At 45.2% G+C, this 24,335-nt stretch overlaps 1 protein-coding gene across 15 annotated transcripts in view; it reads right to left on the reverse strand.

The window, feature by feature from the left end:
• The window catches only part of LOC118795688 (discs large homolog 1-like protein), a 149,368-nt gene that overhangs the window by 35,899 nt on the left and 89,134 nt on the right, over positions 1 to 24,335 (reverse strand). For 7 of the 15 annotated variants that reach the window (XM_036554359.1, XM_036554356.1, XM_036554355.1 and 4 more), the window contains 7 exons: positions 16,139 to 16,237; positions 15,578 to 15,631; positions 6,772 to 6,822; positions 4,152 to 4,276; positions 3,556 to 3,725; positions 2,038 to 2,174; positions 1,724 to 1,868 (listed from right to left, as the gene is read on the reverse strand). In XM_036554359.1, coding sequence (XP_036410252.1) covers positions 1,724 to 1,868; positions 2,038 to 2,174; positions 3,556 to 3,725; positions 4,152 to 4,276; positions 6,772 to 6,822; positions 15,578 to 15,631; positions 16,139 to 16,237 — 781 coding nt within the window. Of the gene's footprint in view, positions 1 to 1,723; positions 1,869 to 2,037; positions 2,175 to 3,555; positions 3,726 to 4,151; positions 4,277 to 6,771; positions 6,823 to 15,577; positions 15,632 to 16,138; positions 16,238 to 20,203; positions 20,841 to 24,335 lie in introns of those variants that run through there. The other 8 variants (XM_036554357.1, XM_036554352.1, XM_036554367.1 and 5 more) reach the window with 3 other exon arrangements.

Here is a 24,335-nt window from a genome sequence, read left to right on the forward strand (position 1 = left end):
GATGAGCCGATGCATGCCGCGGACGTTTGGCGACCCCGTCCCCTCGCAAACGCGCCCACACCCTTCCTGTCTGGCCCCTGCGCTCTGAAGCAAGACGAGCCGCTGCTGCCATCGTGCCATTCCGGCTCTTTCTTATTTTGCTCCTCTTGTCAAACCCAGCACTGGACTGGGCCCGACATATCAAATGCTGACAGAGGACCTTGGCACATGTTGCCAGAGAGAAGCACAAGCCGTGACTACAATGCTGAAGGACAGCCTAGGACCTCAGCTCTACTTCCCACTAATTAGATGACCTGCAGTGCAGCTTTGTCACTCTGAACACTCTGGTTGGCACATGCTATAGACCTGGGCGTACTGACTATGGACTGTAGAAAGCACGGCTGAATACAGGCCTTATCTTGTGGAGAGGGATGTCACATTAATCAGGTCATTTGCCTGCTAGCGCTATTAGCCTCCTATTGCTTACAGTACCACCGCACATGAACACATGTTCTTAAATTCACCTTTGCATTCACCCCCACAATAACTCCTTTCTGTTCATGGTTCATTTAACAGTGTAAACGCATACTGAGCGTGTCTGCTTCTAATGGCATGATTTTTCTTCTACCCACTGGTGATTTTGTTAATTGGCTTGTTTCTATCTGAACTGTTGGCCAATTTATTCAACTGAATTCCGGGATTATTATTTTTTTAAAAGGTTAATGGTGGATCCACATATATCCTCATTCTAGATTTTTTAGCTACTGTGTTCTAATAACCTATTGCATTAATTTATCAGATACCCTGGGTAAGAGTGCCTGATAAATGACATCATAATGATGAAAAATGATGAATCTTAGGCCATTCTTCACATACAGGAAAGGACTACAGTGTGTATCTCTGTTGGCCAATGTGTACACAAGGAGGCTGAGTCCAGCAGTAAGCTATATACAGAGGAAGGCATCTCACTACTTTCTACAGCAGTCCTACAGCAGCAATGTTAGCCGACTCCTCATGATATAGCAGGACATGCAGTGCGTCTCTCCTGCTGCGTCTTTAATCAGAGCGTTTGCTCAACACTAATGGCTTTATGTGTGAAGGGGGCAGGGGGCAGGCATGAATAATCGATAGAGCCTGAGACCTCTGATCTGGGTGCCATTAGCACTCCTGCTGACATGCCTGCCAGCCACTGCGGCTCAATATGGCACTTCACCGCTGCGGCTTGACATTGGGCTTTCTGCTGGAGCAAGTGACATTGAGCCCACGCACCACCGGACTGACACACTTTCCTCAAAGCCCGTTTCAAATGGAATAGACAATGCCTAGGACTTTTTCCATAGAAAAATACAAGTGTCTTTTTGCCCTCTCACTTCGGGGTATATCACCACTTCCTATTCCCACAGGGTTTGTTTCACGTCAGAACAGGTCAATACAATTTTCTAAAGCTTAGATAAAAACTTGGCATGCTAACTCTTCCTTGTTGAAGTGTGAGTGGCATTCTTAAAGCATTCAGTGCCGCTGTATTCGTTTTCCTGACCAGGGCTGCAGAACAACACATAAACAGCTATATCCATGAATCACCACACTGACCCCAACTGTAATGGCTGGGTTTATTCCGTGACAAGAAGACTACCTGTCTAATTGCTGTTTTAAAATTGCAGTGCATTTTAGATGACCAGGAGAGTTTGTCTACACAGATGTTCAATGACAACGATGCCACAAAGACCACCTGGGGGCCACTCACAGTTAGTGATGTCTGGGGGAGCAAAGCTGTCATTCATGAAGACACTGGTGGGTTTCGCCACTTTCAGGTACACCACGTCGGGAGTGTTCTTCAAGGCCGTCACCGCGTCCTCGTGGCTCACCTCCTCGAGGCAAACGTTGTTCACCTGTAGGGAGTCGTATGTGCGCGATTACCCGCCAGACAGATACAGAGCCGCATTCCCACACAGATTAATACTACTAAAACACACACTATTATTCACAGTAAGATGTTACTGTCGCAAGGGCTGTTAAATTTCATGGTACATAAAAAATGACTTCCAGAACAGTCCTTACAGCCAAAAGTTTGTCTCCTATTTGCAGCTTCCCGTCTTTGTGCGCCGCCCCTCCCTCGATGATTTTGGTGACGTAGATGCTGTTGTCCCCGGGAATGTGCTGATTCCCCACTCCCCCGGCTATGCTGAAACCAAGACCTGGAGAGAGACATAGGAGAGCTCACTCTTACAGACCCCACAATAGTAACCAAGACCTAGGGAGACACACAGGGAAGTTCAGTCTTACAGACCTTACGGTAATAAGGCCACCGACTGTCAACTGCCAGCTCGATGTTGGGAAACACACTTCTCTTGAAACCGATTTCTGATTGCTTCCTCCAAAAATCCATAACTGTGATACAGTTTTATCATTGGTAGTGCACTTTTAAGAAAGCATTGTCCAGCTGTTCTTACAGGTCACAGGTACTCAGCTGCTACTACATTCATTTTAATGACTGAAAATGGAATGAAATGGTCCATTACACTGTATGCAATGCTATAATACAGCCAGTACCAACCTACCAACAGACCAATAAATGGTAATGTCAGTGGAGTAAATTAATCCGAATTAAATAAAGTGGGTGACGTCTCTGTGTTAAATAACATAGAAGGAACTTGTTGATACCTGCGTGTAACCTGGGTAACGCAGCTTTTGTGATGGTGAGATGTGCCCACATCTGTGCACCACACAGGCCTTCCCTTAATGCCTCTCACACACCAACATGACCATTACAGCGCATTGGGTGGTCAATGTTACTGGGTCTCCTGGGAGAGACTGTCATAAACAAGCACTACCTGCCCACTGTAATCTCCACCTCATAATGTATCTATGTTGCTGCTAACAAGCTAACAAGGTATCGTTACAGCGTTGCTGTAACATTGTGCGGGTGTTACAGGAATGTTACAGCATTGTGAGTTATCTGGGTCACGCTTTTAAACCTGATGTTGTGACTGTTTGACTGTGCGGTTGAGAGAGATTAGACAAGGCTCACAGGGAAATGCACTCTTAAAAACAACCAGAGAGAAAATCTCGGAAAAAAAACCTCATTTTAAATCAAACAATCAGAAAGAAAACAGGTCTAAGGCTATTCAACAGCCACACATACTGTGTCAAATGCACATGCAAAGCCCTAAAAACCCTCAGGTGAGTGACTGGGAAAATTCTATTCCCCACCGTATATTGGGGGTCAAGTCTACAGCCATTGCTTCCTTAATCCATTAAAAAGGTGGTTTATCTTAATTGCTTCCTTCTCCATACTGCATTTTGGATTACAAGAATTGACAAAAATGAACACAGCTTTACTGACGTCAAAGTGATTTTTATTTTTTTTTTTATTATTATTTTCTTCAAATATCAGTTTATTTTGCAGAAGTACAGTAGGTAATATAAATCTCTCCTCCCACCAGACCTACTTTCCTAACAAAAAGCCAACATAAACAGAAACACACCATGTACTATGACGTTTAAAATTCATCTTATTTTTGTCATGCAACGTCAAGGCCTGGCTCACAGTGTTTGCTGAGGGTGAGAGTAGCTCACCTTTAGGACCTTTCACCAGCTTGATTTCCATGATCTTTTCTGTCACTGCTTTTCTTCTTCTGACGTACAGTCTGACGATAGAGCCGGCCTCCTTCAGGGCCTCCACGGCTTTACTGTGGGTGACGTCTCTCACGTCAGCGTCATTCACCCTCAGTATACAGTCATTGACTCTGCAGGGAGGGGAGTGGAAGGGGGACGCACAGAGATAGGGGGGGTGTGGTAAGAAAAACTCAATCCCCAAAACTGCACAGACAGGATGGCAAGACATTGACCGTTTATTTTCACTGGGGCACAAAAACGGCTTTGGGAGTTTATTTACAATTGCAACCTGTGATAGGGATCCTGTTCAGTTAAATTAGAAGTAACAGCAGAGCCTCTGCTTAAATCAAAACAAAAAGAAACCCAAATCACCGCTCAGCAGACTTTGGTCTGTGTGTGTTACAGAAGAATGGAAGAGCGGTCAACATGGCCTTGGCTTCTATGCACCAATCCTGTATCGGCTTCTGCATTTTACAAAGACTGCGACGAGCTGGGCTAAAGGGCATCTAAGGTGACCCTCGTTCAGCTGTTGGGGGCGGGGGAAGGGGAGTACTCACCGGAGCCGACCGTCCTGAGCAGCTGCGCCCCCTGGGATGACCTTTGTGATGAAGATGCTGGGGTCCTCGCCGATGTGAGGGTTATCCGTGCCGCCCGCGATGCTGAAGCCCAGGCCCGAATTTCCCTGCACAGCCACAAAGCAGAACATAAGACATATGCCTGTTTCAGACCTGCATTATCACAAACATGAATATATGCCATTAAATAAAGGGACACATACAGCACAAGTCAAAAGTCTGGACACACCTTTTTAAGATAATGGGAGCCATGCATTCAAAGACATTTTGTGCTAAAATGATTGAAATTTGTTTCTTAGGAAAATATACTGAAGATAATTCCATTTATGTTATTTCATAGTTTTGATGTCTTTACTACAACTCTAAAATGTGGAAAACAGTAAAAATAAAGAATAACAGTTGTGTCCAAACCTTTGACTGGTGCTGTAAAGGCAGGAAAAGACTCTGTGATATACTCCCCTGTACAAGCTATGGAGGATTCAGTCGTTTCAATGAGGCTGCATTTAAAAAGCGCTCTAACGCAATTGACTCCGAGATCAAAGAGGGCTTGACCTTTTTGCTTATCCCAAACTCCCAGGATGAGGGGGGCGCCTCTTTAAGTCATCTGGCAGACGGCTCCGCGCCCGACGGCTGCCAGCGTTTTAATCAGAGTATCCTACCCACCGCTCCGAAAAAGCCTCAATCAAACTGCTCAGCCTTCGTTCGCCATAAGCTGCTAAATCAAAGGTTGGATTTGTGCTTGGATTAAGTAAAGTGCGCACAGTCAAGACTCTGCTAATGAACAGCTCTGGATGATCACTAAGAGTCAAGCGCATTTTAGCCGTGTAGCCCCCGCCCCTGCCAAAAACTGGACAAAGAATGGCTGCTTTCTAAACATACGTGTATCCTCAAACGCCGGGGGACACGCCCACTGAGAGAATCCGCTGTGTGGAACACGCTGGAAAAGCAAGCACACACACGGCGCGCTCACAGTTCACGTTAGGCTACGGGAACCGCATTAGAGAGCAGGGGCTCAGCTGAAGCCTGTGGAGCATTGTTTATTAATGTAGAGTCAACAGTGCGCACAGGGGGAATGTGCAGCTGAATTAAGTCACAACAAAGAAGTTGGGGAAAAAAAAAAACACCAAAGGCAATATTCATGATGCAAGATGTGCCTTTGAAACAAGACCTTACTTTCATATTGCTCCTCGATTGCAAAAGAGGAAGAAAGGGGTGATGTATATTCATGGCATTCTTGCAGAGTAACTTGGCAGCCTACCCTATGTTTTGCCCCTGATCACTGTGGAAGTAAACAGAACTAGCAGTCAAATCTGTGGTTCACTGTACACTCATGTAGCACTCATGGTATCAAAAACTGCTAGTTACTGTGGTAATTGCGGCAAACCGGGAGAACAAAAAAAAAAGGATTTGTAAAATTCTGTGCCACAGTAATGCAGTAAAACTGACAGATATTCCACTGCGGTCCCCCACTCTCTTTCAATACATTCAACATTCATCAAACACGACCCAATCCTCCAGGCCTTATTCAGCAGGTATGCTTGGCCCAAAGGAGAGTGCTGGCTGTACTCCAGCCTACATCAGTATCAAAAAAATCTTTACTGAACAGGAGATCCTGGTTTTATTAAGGATGTCATCACTCATGAAATTGTGCTGCCAAGTGTATCGTACAGAGTACTGGCCATCACAGGAGAGAAGATGCTATCAGCAGGATCCAAATGACACAGATTTTACATTGTTCTTTATATGTGTTGTATGTTGTGTGTGACATTATGATAAGCAACGTTTATATGTACCGTAGACACGTAATTTGGATGCGGAGCCAAAATTTCTGATGTTAACTAAATGAAATCGTTAGAGAGATACAAAAACATAACCACTTTCTCCAGAGCAGCTGTTTTGCCAGTGGGGGTATTTCGAGAATGTGCCAAACACACACTGTTTCTTTCCAAACCGAAGGATTACATGCAGTCACAGTTATGCATACCTCACATCTTGTAAAGGAAGATGGGCTACAACCACAACAATATACATGGACGAAGTGTCTGCGAATGTCACTACCTGAGGATGCCGGTGTTCTGCTAGCCTTTCCGAATGATACTTCTGAAGTCTTCTGAAAGGCTCTGCTACATAAGTTCTAAGTTACCTGGAGTGGCTGAACATCAACTAGCTAATCAAAAATGAGCTAAAGAGCGGCATAGCAGGTCAGTTTGGACTTGAGTCTTTTCCACAAAAATATGATTATAAGAGGCTCAGGTTCTCAAAGGTCCGCTGGCATGCTGCTTTTTATCTAAGCTTTGACAAGTTAACTTATGTTCATTTGCGTTTTAAAGAGGAGTGTAGTTCTCAGTTGGTTATACACACCTGAAATATTTCCTGTATATGCCATTAATATTCGATATGATGAACTGATATATTTGACTGGACATATACACATATGGTTCATATGTGTATATGTCCAGTCAAATATACACATATGGTTCATATATGATAAATTCTTGGAACACTATCCCAGATGATCATTTTCCTTTCAGAGAAGTGCCCTTGCCGGGACATAAGTAAAATGCAATACCTGGTGAACAATGAAATGTAATGGTGCTCTTACCCGTTCAAGCGTGATTTCCTCATATTCGTAATCAGCTTCCGTTCCGTTCACCTGAAAAGGTAAGGACATTAACAATCAGTGGACTTCGGCTATGCTCTGCACGCTGCTGTGAAGGTACTCTTAGCTGAGCTGAGGGAGACTGTGGCATCAGGACTGGAGCTGTCCACGTTGAGCTTTCTGTCACACAAGCCCATGCTTAAAGCTCACTACACTGGAGGCAAATTCATTCTGATGGTCTTAAAAGCCTGACCAAGACAACTGTCCTGCAAGTCAGGCCCCTGACAAACCACCAGGAGGCAGCAAGACAAGAGACCCAGGGGTTTAAATCATTCTCTATCACTAAGCAAGGTCAAAGAGATTTTAAGCTTAACTTTTGGTTAAAAAACATAAGGCACAGCTTCAAACTAAATACCATTTACCAATACCAAGATTGAATAACCACTTCAAGCAGGCGTTACATTTTTTCCACTACTTATAGATGTTGAGGGGTTGCTGGGGAAAAATATGCTGTATGAGGGACAGAGAAAATGACATTTGTTTAATTTTTAATTTAAAGTTAAACAAAAAAACACACTGTGGTTAGACTGAATCTGGGCCACAATCGTTTTTTCATTTCAAGATGCTACTTGTAACAGAGACTGAATGCACATTTTGAGAGACTAGAAATTTTCTTTGGTCAAAACCATGCTAACATCACTAAGTTGTCATGTCAACAAGTCCTCACTAGGGATGCCCTATGTCAAGACTGGATGTCGATCTGTGAGTCAAGGCAGTGGCTCAGTGAATTAACCATCAAATTCTACTTAAGTTGAACTGGAATGAATGACACTCATAGCTGTCTTAAATTCCTAAAATCATCGTTCAACCGGTGGCCTTTGAAAAAGATGAAACGCAACATCATTAAGGTGTGTGATGGGGAGTTGGTTCATTAAGGGGATGAAGGACAACAAAGCAGTTTCAGTTCACACAGTGTCTATCTGACATGACAGATGCTGCTCAAAATTGCCATGGAAACACCTCTTCTGAGATCTCCTCTGACAACAACTCTGCATTGACTTCAGTGATAACAGGAAGGAACTCAGCGTGCATAGCATTCAAACTCTTTTACCGGCAGACACCCTTACAGGACGACCTGTTATCCTTTTATATGGCTGGATATTTACAGAGGGTATTGAGGTTAAGCACATTGCTCCAGAGCACAATGGTAGCGCGTCACCGGGGACCTGAAAGCTCTTCCCGGTGTTTTCTGCCCATTGTGTGACAATGCCTTTTTCAGCACTGCAGGCAGGCCACGGATTGTCTGTCAATAAACACCTCTGCCTCCATTGGGCCTCTCAGCACGGTCCCCTCTGCCAAAGATCTTTGCACTCACAGGAGCGCGCGCCACTGGCAGGCCTGACCGCCCCACCCTGCCAAAATCACCTCAGCGAGCATCCCCTCCGTCACACCTTCAGCGCCAGATCAATACGCGATGGCCGGCAAGTTCCCGCCGACAATATTGACGGCTCGGAATCTGTCATTCACACGGAGCCCAGCATGAGAAGGGGGGCCTGCTTCTCAAAACGCTGACAGTCAGAGGAGATGTGTCAGGGCCACTCTGGATATGACACAGGCTGTCATTATGTCACCGCTCACTCCCGAATTCTGTGAGCCAGTTCTTTTTTCTTCACTTTTACTTCTGTCTGCCGTCCCACGATGGAATGAACAGGAAGGGGTGGGGGGAGTTTTCCCTGGAGCCTTCCAGAAGTGGCCGGAGGCAGCGTGTCTCAGATCGACAGCCATACAAACGAAAGGACATAAATCACTCCGCGAAAGGCCTTGTTTCCATTAGAACAAATACAGCTATACCTCAGCCAGGCTGTATATAATCATGTTTCTGTTGACCTTGAGTACATTTAAACATGACCGAAATCATTCCCGCCTCAGTAAAATTGCCTACCTTCGGTAATATTCACTCCAGCCAAAGGATGTTGGCTTGTGAAAGTAATGAAAAATGGAGGAGTACAGGCAAGCAAAATTCACGTTTTTCCCAGAAGGAGGGAATAGTCTTTCCATTTTACAGCGCTTTGTAATCTGTTTTTTTTTTGCTGGGTGTAATATTATAGATTGCAATACAGTAAAAATACATTTCTGAGCACTATTGTTTTGAAAATGTGTACATGACATTGCTGAATGAAACAATATTTTCAATGAAAGGGTCTTTGTGAATTTATGATGTCACTGTATGATACAAAAGGCAAACACAGATGTGTAAATGTGAGCATTTATCAATGTGCTTCTGCAAAAAAAAAAAAAAAATTCACACATCTTAACTTCAGGTACATACACCAGATATAACTTCTTTCATGTAGCAGATGCTTCTAAACAACTCTTGGACCTTGTTTATACTGTCCATCCTGTCAACTAATTAACAGCAAATCCATGTTAGGTTCTGGGTCAACAGGCTGCAGGCTCATTCAGTCTCACTTCATGTTTAATAATGCATTAAACACACTGGCTATGTTACACTGGCTATATTACAATAATAAAACACAACGCAGTTTAGGATGCGTATCGAAAAAACTAGCCATCGCTGCACTAAATCTATTCGATAATGGCCTGGCTACATGACTGCAACTCTAATCATAGCTCTGAGTGGAGCCGGCTGCTTCAGAGGGATGGAAATAAGTTACTTTCTGCCAGCAGTCGCAGACTGTACACATACATCTTTTGATGTGGCAGGTGCTCTCATCAAGACAAAAGCTTGAAAGGTTAGGCAACTTTTGTTTTTTTCTTTCATAGCAAACATAGTGTTCAGCAAAAAACATTCAAAAAACAGCTTCAGAAAACTGTGATACTGTGAGTGTTCATAATGATAATAAAGGATAACAGGAGAACGAAGCAGGCTGCACAATCTGCATTGATAATAAAGCTAATGCACCAAAAATTGAAAATGGGAATTATTCAATGCGAGGTTCCACAACAATGAAGGAGACCAGTAATAAAAACTGCTGTGGTTTAGATCACCTCTCACCAGCACCTGAGATCTTAGACATGACTGAGGTCTAAGAACTGGTACAGCCATGTTCAGACTTCTGGCAGAGAACTCACAGCAAAGGAGCAGAAGGCTTAACTGGTGACATGGCACAGCGACAGAGAGAACTGTGGAAGCAGCAGGTGCCGGAATGAATACGCAAAATCATTAAAAAACCTTGCTTTAACAATCGCTTGCTTGAAACCCGGTTTGGAGAAGAGAGACATGCTCGTCCGCCGCACAGGCTTCCCAGGAGAGGGCCATTATCTCAGTGCGCCAAGGGGATTAGATTCGGCGGTGAAGCTCAGAATGCCGGCAACAGCAGGAAGTCCTTCAAGTTCTCCACTGCCTGCCTGGGCTTCAGAGGAGACCACGGCGCTTACGACCAAAATGGCTTTCTGTTCTTCCACGCCCCAACCCCCAATGCGTCCTCAGATACTCCCTTTCCTTGCGCTGCGTAAAGCACAAGCGTCCCCTGTTCCAGCCTCCTCAGGATTTCCCCAACAGTCACCCTTCCATTCAAAGGGAGGGACTGCAAAAGCCCCCATTCCAACCAGCCTGACTTTTTATTGTTAATACTGAAAAGGCAGCTGCATTGGAAATGTGACTGCTTAAGAGACCGTTTTAGCGCAATTGGATTTAAGGACGGGAATCAATTCGGCATAATGGTATTAACGTGGGGCTAATTAATTGTAGCGATTTTCAAACAGACGTGAGAGAGGGAAAGGGGAGCCGCCGCCGGCGCTGCGGTGCAGCGGAGCCATTATCAGCCCTCCGAATCTCCCCTAATTGCCTCATATCGCCGGCCATTCCATTTGCGTCCGAGGCTCCAGAGAGGGAAATAAAAGAAGACGTCACTCCAATTGTGAGAATGTGCGGACGTGAGACACGGGAAGGGACCGCTCTGCGCCCCCCCCCCGAAAATCAATCCAGATTCATTTGTTATCACACGTCTTCACAACTGCACAAAGCCACAGAACTCCGGCCAGAGTGCATTTTCCAAATGGAATCAATAAATCGGTTAAACCAGGCCCAGTTGCTGGAAGAAAAAAAAAACTGGAAAATTACTCCCAGTCCTTGGGAGATGCTTCTGGAAAAAAGGGGAACAGTGAAAAAAAAAAGCCCCTGCGGAACAAACACAAATGCAGGCTTGTAAACGATTATCTCCGTCAGGACAGGAAGGCTGAGACACAGGGCCCCGTGCAGCTGATGGGAGCAAACTGCAGGGAAACCGAAGGCAGGTGTTCGAGTTCACTTTCCCTCCAAAAAGTAGTGCTCACGTGCACAAACAGCACTGGCCCTGCCTGAGGGAAGACTGTAAATGTGTTTCAGAAATCACCGGATCTTCCCCTTGAAGTAAAGCAGTGTTCTGTAGACTGGAGGGCACTAAGACTTGTGCCACAGTAATATGGAGCCAAGTTTTACAGGCCACAAAAAGATGTTTGTGCCGGCAAGTACATGATTACCATGTGTCTACAGCCTGCTCAGAATGACGGGAGGTACACAGGCCAGTCAGAGAGAGAATCAAATTAACATTAGTGTTGGCATTACCTTGAGCCAAGGCAAAGAAAAGCCAGGATGCTGAGGACAAACCTCTCCAGCTGATTGGTTGAAGTAGGCGCGACTGCAAGCGAACAGTATCGGACTTACAAATGATCGAAGATCTCCAAACAATTGTCATTAGATAATTAGACAGGTCAAAAGAGTATTAGAAATGAGAACTCAATTCACCTCTCAACAATTCCACTTGTTCTCCCTGGTAACAGGCCTGCACACTTGGCGGAGATGTGGTCTCCAGAAAATGGGGGGAAAAATTGAGTTCTTATCATCCTGATCCCCTCTAGTTTCTGGTCAGGCACTCTTAAGTGTGTGGCAGGCAGGCAATGTGGAGCATGACTGCAGTGTAACATGGCACGGTCTGTAGCCTAAGTACTGCACTTCCTGCCGCTCCACACCTCACAGTTAGGCAGACAGATGCTCTTCCACGATCCAAACATCGAAAAGTACAAAAAAAAAACACCTGCCTTTGGTCATTTTCTGTCTGATTCCCCTACCCCCTGCAATTTAAGCTGGATATGGGACTTCTAATGCCCTTAAATACCAAAGGTTTTTTGGTGCTATGAAAAAATAAATAAATAAAAACAAAAACAAAACACCAATCTGGCTGTGACATCAGAGACATAGGGGGGGAGAGGAAGGGGGGCAGACAGTACAGCCCCTGTCAATACCGGCCCAATACTGTTCAATAGGGAGCTTTTAGTAGGCAGTCCACCCAAACTCACAGCCCCAAAGCAAGCTCCTCTGCTGGTCAGAGGTGATGCTGGACAGCATACAGGACATACAATGCTACGAAAAATTCACAGACAAACATGCTCAAAAGGCTCAGACAAATGGCATTTTAACACTGACTGCCCGAAACTAAATGTCTTGTATGTGTTTTTGCTTTTGTCTTATTCCTCTTTAGAGAGGTCCTCAGACTGCATCACATGATTTAAGTCATCAATTCAAGAGTGACCTTTGAACTATTGATGGATGGGAGATGACATCTGAGCCTTCTGCCAGTTCCATTGTCAATTGAATGCCTGCTTCCCTTCTATTCATCCTGTTCTTTCTTATGGATATTGGTTACATGTGTTACAGGTCTTCCCGTTCTGGGTTTGTCAGATACAGACGATGCTCCCTCCTACTTGATTATGTTTAGGCCACCCACCCTGACGCAATTAATTTCACTCAGTGTTGTTGCCTTTTTCCTGCAGTAAGACAATTCTGCAGGGATATTCTTATCCACATAAGGGGATATCAATGCATTACAACCTCTGAGTATAGCTAAGATCTGTATCCACTCCTCAATATGGTCCCATACAGTCTATGCAACTGTAACATATGGTAACATGTGAGGCTGCAGTGTAGCATAGTGGTTAAGGAGCAGGACTCGTAACCGAAAGGTTGCCAGTTCGATCCCTGCTGGGACGCTGCTGCTGTACCCTTGGGCAAGGTACTTAACCCACAATTTCCTCAGTAAATATCCAGCTGTATAAATGGATAACTGTACCTATGTAAGTCGCTTTGGATAAAAGCGTCTGCCAAATGAATAAATGTAAATGTATGCTGTATAGCTCTTTAGGAAGCGTCATTTCACTTGCCTCCATGTGATTTCTCCATTTCCCTCCATTTCCACTAAATGACAACAACACTAGCAAAAGGGACAGTGCGGTGTGTTCTTGGAGCATCAGCTTTTTGAATGCATCTGTGTTCCCTTGCATGCAGTGGATTAACCGCACAGAGACAGAGACACATTACGCTGACAGCAGTTAATATTTCCCATGTTGGCTTTTCAATCCAGATTGGGCAGCCATTCCAACTGCCTCTCAGATTTAATTAAGGTCTATAAGCCACGTGCAGTTTTGGGATAAAGACAATAAAGATGACAGACAGCACCAGGGGGACTGATGCTTCCTACAGTTTCAGTGAAAAAAAACAAAAATAAACCAAATCAAAAAAAAGAGTAATAAAGGTCACGTACCCACAATTCAAAGAGGTCTGGTTTTCACTAACAGGTGACCAGCCCAATCAGAGCTTATTAAACACAACCATCCAGCATCCAGACTGACACAGCATTCAAACCTGTTCCTCTGATATCTCTGTTACACGACTGTCTAGGGTTGGCATCAGTAAAGAGATATCAGAGGAACATGCTCCTCTGATATCTCAGTTATACGACTACCTAGGGTTGGCATCAGTAAACAGAGACTCAAGACCCTTTAGCAGCTGGTCGAGCGCCTTCGTTACCAGGCTCTCTGTGTCACGTGACCAAGAAGGTCCGGACGACAGTGTCTGATGCTGCGTGCCCTTTGGATGGGGCGTGACAGCAGTGGACTCTGCGGGCCTCCTGGCTTAGAGAGGGATAAAGGATTACTAGACACTACTGCCGTGCTGGCGTAGAGAAGGGGGAGGGCATCATGTTGGTACAGTGGACATTTCTGCTTCAGCAGGACAGACAAAGACTCGACTGCAAACGATGACTTGTACATATGTAAAAGCTGGAGACGCTGGAGTTGATGGACAGGGCCCTGCCACTGGGTGGGAATCAACGGTCAGCCAGATGCTACACCTCAAGGCTGCACTGCCAACACAATGCCTGAGAGGATTTAAAAAAAAAAAAAAACACACCCATGCGGATGGCATTCGCAGCGCTGTGTTATGCTAACTCGCTTGAGTTATAGATTTTTTTTTTTTTAAAGTTCTTGAAACACTTGACTAAGAACATGCTGTGTATTGAATTAATTATGTGAAATCCTACGCTTTGATTCCAGGAAGGTTTATAAATATTTCATGACCCGTTTTCCCCATTGGCAGACAGATATCTATTTAAAGTATTAGAATAAGAAAATGCATACAGTGCTCTGCACCTCTGTAATGTAAAAACCACATCAACAACCAAGTCAGAACTGCATTGTGCACTTAGTCATTACAGATGCTCTTCAAAGCCCATGCTGGGTTTGGGCAAAGGGTCGATGAAGGAGCAGCACTGAATTTCAGGGAGAAATAATATGCCACATCTTCTGGATACAGCCCCTGGGAAAAAGGGCTTATAGCATAGTGGGAAAGAGCAGGGCTTGTAACCGAAAGATTGCCGGTTTGATTCCCTGCTGCGACACTGCTGCTGTACCCTTGGGCAAGGTACTTAACCCAGAATTGCCTCAGTAAATATCCAGTTGTATAAATGGGTAACATGTAAAAATGTACCCATTTAAAATTAAAAAAAAAATGTAACCTATGTAAGCTGCTCTGGATAAGAGCGTCTGCTAAATGCCAATTATTTTTAAAAACGTTTAAAAGACTTCGCGGCGCTAAATGAGGGATGAGAAATGACTGCGCCAGCGGAGTTTGACACTTAGGGGAGAGCGGCAGACAGCAGTGCTCTACAGCTCTGACCCTCGCTACCCCCTCTGCGCCCTGCTGCTGCTGCCTCTTTAAGGGCAACAAAATCTCTGACAGAGGGAATCCGGTACGTTGACGGGCACCGAGAGCAGGTTCCTTTCAGCACCGCGGACAGCAGCGCAGCCCCCCTTCCTTTGGTGACTTGCCCTCGCTCCGATGATTAAACGAGCTCGGCCCCCTCGGCGCTCCCTACCATTAACCCCCCGGTCCCGCTCCTGACCACCTCACGCCTTCCCTTCACTCCCTGCAGCTGACTCAGGAGAAACGCAGGGGTACAGAGCCAATAAATCACCCCCAACGTGTAGGAGAACCATCTGCTAAGAAACGCGAACACGGGGCTTGAGGCTCGAGGGTGGCCACAAAAGCAGACCGAGCTTACCGGAAAGCCACAGAGGCAATCAACGAGATACCTTCTGCTACAGACAACCACTTTTTAAAGTATTTTCAATATCGACAAGAGCATGATATAAACTCTAAACTTCTTCCATGGCTGGCTTGTATTCAGTCTCTCTTTGGGCAGGGTGTTTCTTGAAATTACGACTTTAATCTCAATCGGAAAGCCTAGTAAATGTAATGTTCAGAAAGAGATGAAAGCATACAGATTCATTTTACAGTCACTCATGTGACTAAGCTACAGTACTGTTTGTTTTCTTAAACCTCAAAAGGCTTTTTTGCAAAAATCAAAATGATCAGATTCAAAATTCATCAGACAACACAGTGCATTTTTCTTTTGTTCAGACAAGTTTACAAGGATAAAAACTGAAATAATTCATACAAAAAAAAATCACAAACACAACACAGACATGAAATGTAAAGCAATACAAAAACAAATATACAAAATGATGTACTTACATATGGGGGTGCATCCAAGCTATCTGTATTCACCACTACGGGCGGAGGATTTGCCTTAAAAAGACAGAAAAATACACTTTATTTGGTTGTAAAGGTTCCCTGTAGAAATCAGAGAGATACCAAAATGTTCAAGCCTGTTCATATTTTCTGTAGTCCAATAAACAGCCCTTAGATAAACTGACAAATAGTTTTTCATCTCAATTGGTACAAACAGAGAAATGCACTAAATGTATGTAAAATAAGACATCCACTTACACTACGCATGTTTCAAAACAAGAGCTACACTCGCATTCGCAAGAGATTAACAGGGCGGAATGCGTACATACATGGCACTTTATACTGCAGAATATGCAATGCTGAAGCATGAATGCTATTACGTGTCCAAATTAATGAAGTGAATTCCACAGGGCTTGTGCTGCCGGGCTCCCCACTTCCTCCGCCTTGCACGCAGATTTTTAGAGAAGGAAGAAGCCTAGTGTTCTGTCCGTAATCTCTAACCCCATCAAAACAGCAGTGAAATGGGAGGGATGAAAAAAAAAGACCAACAGAAAAAAAAAGGACCTGTGACGTGGGTGCGGAGATGACAGTAGTCTCGGCTGGGACTGGCGAGATAGGGATCACAGGGATTATGGGAGCGGAGGGAGGAATGGCATCTGTCTGCTAAACAATAGCATGGGGGTCAAAGGTCAGGACACACAACACAAACACACCGCAATTACAGAGGACACCCGTGGAGCGTCATCAACAGTCAGAGCACATGGGTAGGGGGTGGGGTGGGTAAGGGGTGGGGTGGGGTGGATGTGTGCAGCCTGTGGATGAGGCACAGAAAACCATGACTGATTGAGTGGAAGGGCTGGCAGATGCTGTGTGTGTGTGTGTATGTGTGTGTGTGTGTGTGTGTGTGTGTGTGTGTGCGCGCGCAAGTATGCATGAGTGTGAGTGTGCACGGTGATTAATAGGCTGAAATGCACTGATGTTGGACCTGCTGTGGACCATGGAGGGCTTGGAAGAAAAGGATCGGTCTGCTCATTCACTGCACCCAAAGCCCCACCCTCTGTCCTCCCTGATCCCAGATCAGCATCCAGCAAGTGACAGCTTTGAATGACTTGCTGCTGAGTATACGTAGAGGGAGCAGGGGATGAGGGCAGGGTTTGAGGTACAGCTGTTACAACACATCTTACATGCTGAAAAAAAGCTGCTGGATGAATTGGTTTCACTGGTGGGAGACAGTCATCCTAGGACTTATTTTTAAGCACGCTAATTCATGTATTTTTCTGTTGCAGAAAAATGTGAATATACCTATTTCTGTTGTTTTAATACTATTTTAAAAGTTCCTCAAACATGCTGATTTCACATTAGTACTTTTTCCACAGGTCTTAGGAAAACCTTGATGTTGACATGTTCTTGTGTTCAACTGCAGTCCCATTCTGTATTGTAAATAACGTTAAAAAGTAAATGTCAAAGAAATGCAGAAAATATTAAAGGGTGACATTCATATCAACATTTAAACTAACCTGAAAACAGATGCAGATTATAAGAATGATAATTTCACACAGTGATATAAAACGGAATGACAGTACTGGATATTGGCTGCTTATGTGGGGTTTAGACGCAGAACACTTCACTGTCTCCGTGCACATGCTCCGAGCTTAATTACATCACGCAGTCAGAAAACAGAAATAATAGTAACAACCAAAGCATGTGTGCATTACGTAACCGGCTAAAACCTTGCATAAATGAAAGCTTGCTCTTCATCTGCGACATTAACCTCTTGCGGCGTGGCTCGGGGCTCGGCGCTGGCAAGCCCGAGCGCTCCCGTTTGGACAGGATGCGAAGCGTGAGCCAAGCGTGACGGAGTAGCAGCGTTTTTGGCAAGAGGGGCCTTGCACAAAACCAAGACAGAACCAATCTAATACCTTTCCACTGGCTTGGTGAGCTGCACGAACATAACGAACACACCGGTAGTCTGTTGAAGGGCTCACAGCAGGGCCTGCTCTCCAAAGAGATACAGCTCCAGAGTGCCTGCTGAATCTGTAGTGAAAGGCACAGTATCTCACCCGGCCAGGCTGATCTACAGTGGGCCAGTGGGGGGAGGGGGGGGAGGGGACCTTGGACTGCGCATCTCATAAGGAGCGCTGGAGCGCGTTTGGATGGAACACGAGAAACGTGTGGCTCGAGGCTGCAGCAGAATGGGGAGAGCGTGGCAGCAAACACGCTCACGAGCAGACGTTAATGGAAGCAACTGCCCCGATCCTCGAACTGGTTTCGGTTCGTTTAGACTTTCTAATCCCGACTCATTTGAAAAGATAGCCTTTTATGCCTTACCTTACAGGATACTTAGACAAAAAACAAATCCCAAAGTAAGCACTTGATCATAACCAACTAAATTACAATCAGCCTTGCAAGGGTGTAGAAGAGATAACATCTGAAGTGCTGACCCACAATCAGTTACAGCATTTTGCACAAAGTGGCTGCGTTAAGGATTAAGACTGATTGGCTCATCTTGGATTAGTTCTTGGGCGCACTATCCACCTGGATTTTTTTTTTTTTGTTTCCTTTTTTTCTTCTTCTTTCTGCATAACTTAAAATCAATTACATGCCCCAATTAGATAACACTGCACTATAAAATACACACATACAATAACTCACAGTAAAGTAGGTAAATCTAAATTATTAATGATACTCCAGAGAACCACCTGAGGTGTCCTCAGTGGAGGTGGCTTGAGGATAGAAAAGGAAAAAAGACACTTTGAAAACAACTTCCAAGTTCTAACCCCCATTAAAATGCCATCATTGCAGCACACACACAAAATGAATGTGCCATACCTGCTAATTACAGAAAAACAGTTGCGCGTACACAAATGAGGTGCACCAGTCTAAAACCAGTATGACATTAACACAGATTGCATCGGCACAAAATGTCAATGCTTTGAAATGGAAATGCGTTTTCTTTGTGCATTCAACACACATGGGAAATTATGCCTGGCGCGAAGGACGACGGCGGGGAGGCACTCAGATGCCTCCTCTGTTCCCGTTCAAACTAAGAGGTGGAGCAGGCCCTCTGCAGGACTGCTCCTAGGTCTTTCGCCCTCACGGGGAAATGGTGGGGAGGGGAGCGTGTGGAGCAGGGTGAACTGGGATTCTCGTAAGGTTCCGGCTGAACGACGATGCTCCTGACAGGCAGGGAGGCGATTTTCCTAATGCCGTCACAGCCTCCAGTCCTTAGTCCAAATACTCCGTGCTGGAGTCCATAGATTTCACAGGGCCATCAGATGGGCTGGGGAGAGCCAACCTGGAGATCTCACTGCTGTGTAAAGCGCTCCAATCAGCCTGGTCCGTCCTCAGTGTGCGCCGCTAATAGAGCGCAGCACTGACACGCACCAACATTACCAAAGCATGGTCCTTTTGTCTCAAATATAACAGCAGTGTAGCATAATGGTTGAGGAGCAGGGCTTGTAACTGAAAGGTTGCTGGTTTGATTCCCCACTGGAGTACTGCTGCTGTACCCTTGGGCAAGGTACTTAAACAACAACTACCTCAGGAAATATCCAGCTGTATAAATGGATAACATGTAAATATCGTAAACTATGTAAGACGTTCTAGACAAGAGCATCTGTGAAATGACTGTAATGTAATATAGTTACTGTAGGATCTGGCGGCTGGAACGATAGTCTGAATGCATTGATCAGGGGCTTCTTACAAAAGACAGCGGACGTGGAGGATTCACCCAGTGACGTCTGTAGTATTGAGAGACACTTATCTAAACACAGCCATGTTGTGGGAACCCATGCGAAGAGCTGTGGACAGGGAGGGCTAAAATTAGATTAGATCAATAGCATTGATCAGAGTCCCGCTTTTGGAGATCTGTTTGAAGCCTTTAACGACAGGATTACTGCCAAACCCACGCAACTTCATTGAAAACAACAGATGTAACACATCACAAAACAAAATCCCGATATAATCTTAATTTAATCAGGGAACACCCCAAAAACATTCCTAAATGTTTAATATTCCTTATGGCTCTATGATTACTGATAAATTGTATTCATTTGCAGCGCAGCGTCTGGCAGAAATTTTCAAAATTCTACATACATAGAACTTGCTACAGAACTACTCTATACATACGCGTCAACAGTGAACACAGAACCGCCTAGCATATTGCAAACCCGAGCTCTGGGACTGTTCTTTAGCAGCGGTGCCACACATCCGCTTCCCAGCGAGCTGGCTAATATTACAAATAGTCGTGTTCATTCTAATCCTAATAAGTCTGTTCGGATGCTCCAGCTAATCATACAAATGCCCTCTTTTCTCCTGATGCTGGAGGATGAAGAGGCAAGATCCTTCCCCTTGGTACATCCAGAATGGACCCCTCCACAGCTCACAAACCTCTACACAGCAATACACAGTAAAAGTAAACCATAAGTAAATACTTAAATCTTTTCCTTTCTTAATATTCACCCAAAATCAACCTGAACTTCAATCTCCAGCACCAAATGCTCAATATTTTTAACTTGCGTCCAAGGCGAGAGAAGAGAGACTGGAAAATCCTGACTGGTAATGACTGGTTATCTTCCGTCCTGGACTTTTCGGCGACGTCTACCATCACCCTGGGGTTGGGGAACGTACCTTCTCGAAAGAGCGTGCAGCCCATGAGCCCTCCGCCCTCCAGCCGCCAGCGCCGCTGGTGGCGCCGACTTTGGCCGTGCTCTTGGTGGGGCTCTTCTTGACGCTGTCGCGGAGGTTGGTGAACTTGCCGCGGGCCTTGGCGGCGGAAGAGGGCAGGGTGCAGGAGACGTAGCAGCGGCGGGGGGCCTGGGGGCCCAGCGGTGGCGGCGCCGGCGGGTGGGGCTGCTCGGGCAGGGGAGGCTGCCGCTGGAGCGGAGGGTGCTGGAGCCTGCCGGGGTTCATCCTGGGGTGATCCCCGCCGCCCCACGCCGCACCTCCCCTGTCGCCGCCCTCCACCGCCCCGCAGCAGTACTCGTGGCCCGGGTGGTACGTGGTCATTCCGGACAGAGGGAGCAGCCAGTCCACGGCCGTTCCTGTTCACGCCCTGTTTTTCGAGGTGGTTTACTGGGTTGCTTTCCCCCGCGACGTGCCGGTTAAGTGATGGAGGAGATAAATCCAATCCTATTCTCTGGCTCCAACCCCCTCCTCCTTTATTGCTCTCTCCCTCTCTCTCTCGGTTTTGCGCGGGTTCTCTCTCTCCCTCTCTTCTCTCTCTCTCTCTCTCTCTCTCTCTCTCATCCCCCCGTGTTCTCTTGCCAATTAATGAGCTCCAATGGGCACTGTACATGACAGCGCAGTCTTTTTTCCAGGCATGAATAATCAATGTGCCGCTCTGATTCGAATATGGGTATGCATGCATTACACGGGGGGGGGGGGTGCTTATTTTTGTTTGAGGCGGATGGGGGGGGGGATTCACGCTACACCCATTCAGATTTATTACCGCGACCACCCCCTCTCGCCCCACCTTTGCCAACGCTGGTGACTAGTCAAGATGAGAGAAGGGAATCCGGATTGGAAGACGCAGGGTTGCAGGGAGCTTGCAGGGTGGGGGTGGTGTGTGTGTGTGGGGGGGGGGTGGGGTGTGTAGTGTCTCCTACAGAGCCCCCCACCTCACATCACTGCTCCCTGGCACAGCACAGATGGAGGAGCTCCTTTCTCCTCTCTACGCGCGCTGGATCATATTCAGAGACCAGTGCATGCTCACGCACAGCATCACACAGCATGGCTGCAGGAACATGACGACATGATCTTTAAGCAACTCCAAATCTTTATTACATCTGCCACTAGGAAAGTGCAGACGCTGTCCTTGTTTTTTATTACATCGTCTGACGTTTTCTGAATTGTTTTCTCCTACCCATCCATCCATAAAAAGAATATATGCAATACATATACAGCCAACTAAGGAGGAAAGCTAAATGCTCTTACTTACGTCAATCAATAAACTGTATAGGTAATGATAAAAATACATTATACTTCTGACTGATGTTTCTGAGAGGACACTGTTATAATAAATGCAAAACAAAAATATGAATATCAGTCTGACTGGCACCAAAAAGGCTGTGCGCGATCCATCTTTCCTGGGTGTATGAATGAGTGGGAGTTCACACTTCTGTCACCAGGATTTAATTACCCTGTTGAGACAAAGCCCCATTAAAAATGCATGGGCTGAGATTTGTATACATTTGCATGTGAACCATAAAGACACACTGCTGTGATAAAACACTGCGACTTGATTCACCACAAACACAAAACAATTGTCAAGAACCAGTAAGAAAACAGACTAAAAATATATGCATTTTCAATGCTGTTACATATTCATTTTTCCATACTTCGGATGATCCAAAGGATACATTTCTGCTGGAAGCGTATACATCAGACAATTCCCGTTTGTGTGTTCAGCGATTTCACGCCAATGCGACTCTTTACTTTCTGGCTTTTTTGTGTGTTTGACTGCATGTTCAAAAATACATGGAAGAAATAATTTCACCTCCAGCACTCTCTCAGAATTAAAAAAAAAATCTTATGTGGGTCTGTGGGGTGTTTAAACCACTATAAGAGATGGCTGTAGCTATGTAGCAATGTACATTACATTGGCTGTTAATTCTGTAAATCATGAATGGAAGTCCAGAGAATAAAACCGGCTAAAAATAACCCACATTGCGTCGACATGACAACTACTGTGATGATTTTCTGAGGGGATTTGTATAGAATGTACTTTTGAACAGCATAAACGGAAATACTGAGACAAACTGTTTTTAAATCTCCACTGATATTCATTTTAATTTATTGAAACAAGTGAATTAACTGAGAAAACCTTCTCTCTTCACGTAATTATAATAACCTAGCAGTGATAGTGTGATGTCAGCCTTCTTTACAGCCTGTTAGTCGTTTATCCAGGTTAACCATCTTGGCTTCCATTTTAGCGTATTATCAATTTATACAGCAGAAGATTCCAGAAACTACAGCATGACGGCAATGCCTGACCTGGGAAGTGAAACAATAACTTTTCTGACTACAAGTCCATCTGCTCCACCACTACACTACCCCTCTGTGTTGTATTTGACCTTCAGCTACATTGGTTACAGGACTAGGCTATTGTAAGGCATACAGGCTGTCACAAGCTTGTTTTTATTCATGACTCATTAAACCTTAATATCAAATGAGTTCCTTAAATGGCTTAATTGTTTCTGTAAATTATGACCATAAATGTTTAATGCTGAGGGCAGGGGGCAAATCTAAAGTAACAGTGATAAACTACATATCAAACACTCGGCACCAGTATTTCCATATTCTTTTCCAATTTACTGACTTAATCTTTCATATTCTCATGATTTCACTGTTGTATTACGAAGGCAGGTTTTACTCCAAAATGACAAATTTACCCATGGCTGGTCATGATGTCAACTCCACAGCATCATCATAGGACATCTGAGATTAATGAGATAAACGGGCATCAGAATTTGATTCTAGAATTAGGGTTTTACTAAATAAGTGAGGCATTCCGCTGCATGATTTAAGGAATTTAACTCTGTAAGGGATTAAGATGAACAGCAGGCTTAAAATTTACAGCACATATTGACACTGCCATCTACAGGCTACATATCTGAATAACCGCTTTTAAGATGAGTACACAGTACCCTGCGCATAAATTAGCTCCTGTCGTTCTTCAATAAGTAAAATATACTGGACATATTTTGTACATATATATTTGGTATCCAAACACAAGGAAGTCCACAATACAACAGGCTGTAGGCACCCTGACACAAACAGTATTTATGAGAAAGGTAATCAGGGGGCAACTGTAAGTAAGCAGCCAACAAAAATATATCAACTGCAATTTCTTAGCACACGATGCCAGTTAAAAATGGTATATTCAAAATGTCAAAAATAAAACTCACACTTACTGTTGATCAAACACAGATCTAATTCTTTAAACCACAAGTAATGTCTGCAGAATTACATCCTCAGTTGTTTAACAAATAAGAGAACTACACCAAAATAGGAGCGTACAAGGTGAAAAAGGCCACTTGCGATGGAGGGCCAATCACAGAACGGGAGGCGCACATGTACGTGCACATGCGGCCCGGGTGTAGGCATTTGCTCAGCATCTCCCGTCGCCACGGCGACGACCCCTGATAAGACTACGGGAGAGGCGCGGTCCACGGCGCGCGCGTGTGGGGAGAGAGCAGCGTGGGCCTCCGCAGTGACTCACACGCAGAAGGCTCGGGCTCCATCCCACACAGCTGACAGCCTCTCTCCAGCAGAGAGAGAGAGAGAGGGAGAGAGAGAGGGAGAGAGAGAGAGAGAGAGAGAGAGAGAGAGAGAGAGAGAGAGAGAGAGAGAGAGAGGGAGAGGGAGAGGGAGAGAGAGAGAGAGAGAGAGAGAGAGAGAGACACTACGGAGCTTTTGCCAAGGAAGGAAATTTTAATCTGCGCCGACCTTGCCAGGGCCAGGAGAGCAATAAATTACAGCACATAAACGGGCCGCTTTTGTCTTCGGCATGGCCGCGTATCAGCAGCTTTGGCAGCGCAAAACCCCACCGGACAGACGCCTGCCTTGCGCGCTCCGCTCCACTGTGGACAATGCGCAATCGAGCACCCTCTGGGCGCCCCCTCTTCCCACAAACGCTAACGCCCGCAGATAAGCGGGGTAAAAAAAAATAAATAAATAAACCAATCAAATGATGTGCCAAGAGCGCCTCGGTTGACTATCGCCACGGTAACGCCATGGTAACTGCTGAAGCTGCAGTGGG

The sequence above is a fragment of the Megalops cyprinoides genome, chromosome 20, assembly GCF_013368585.1.
Source record: "Megalops cyprinoides isolate fMegCyp1 chromosome 20, fMegCyp1.pri, whole genome shotgun sequence".
Lineage (NCBI taxonomy): Eukaryota > Metazoa > Chordata > Actinopteri > Elopiformes > Megalopidae > Megalops > Megalops cyprinoides.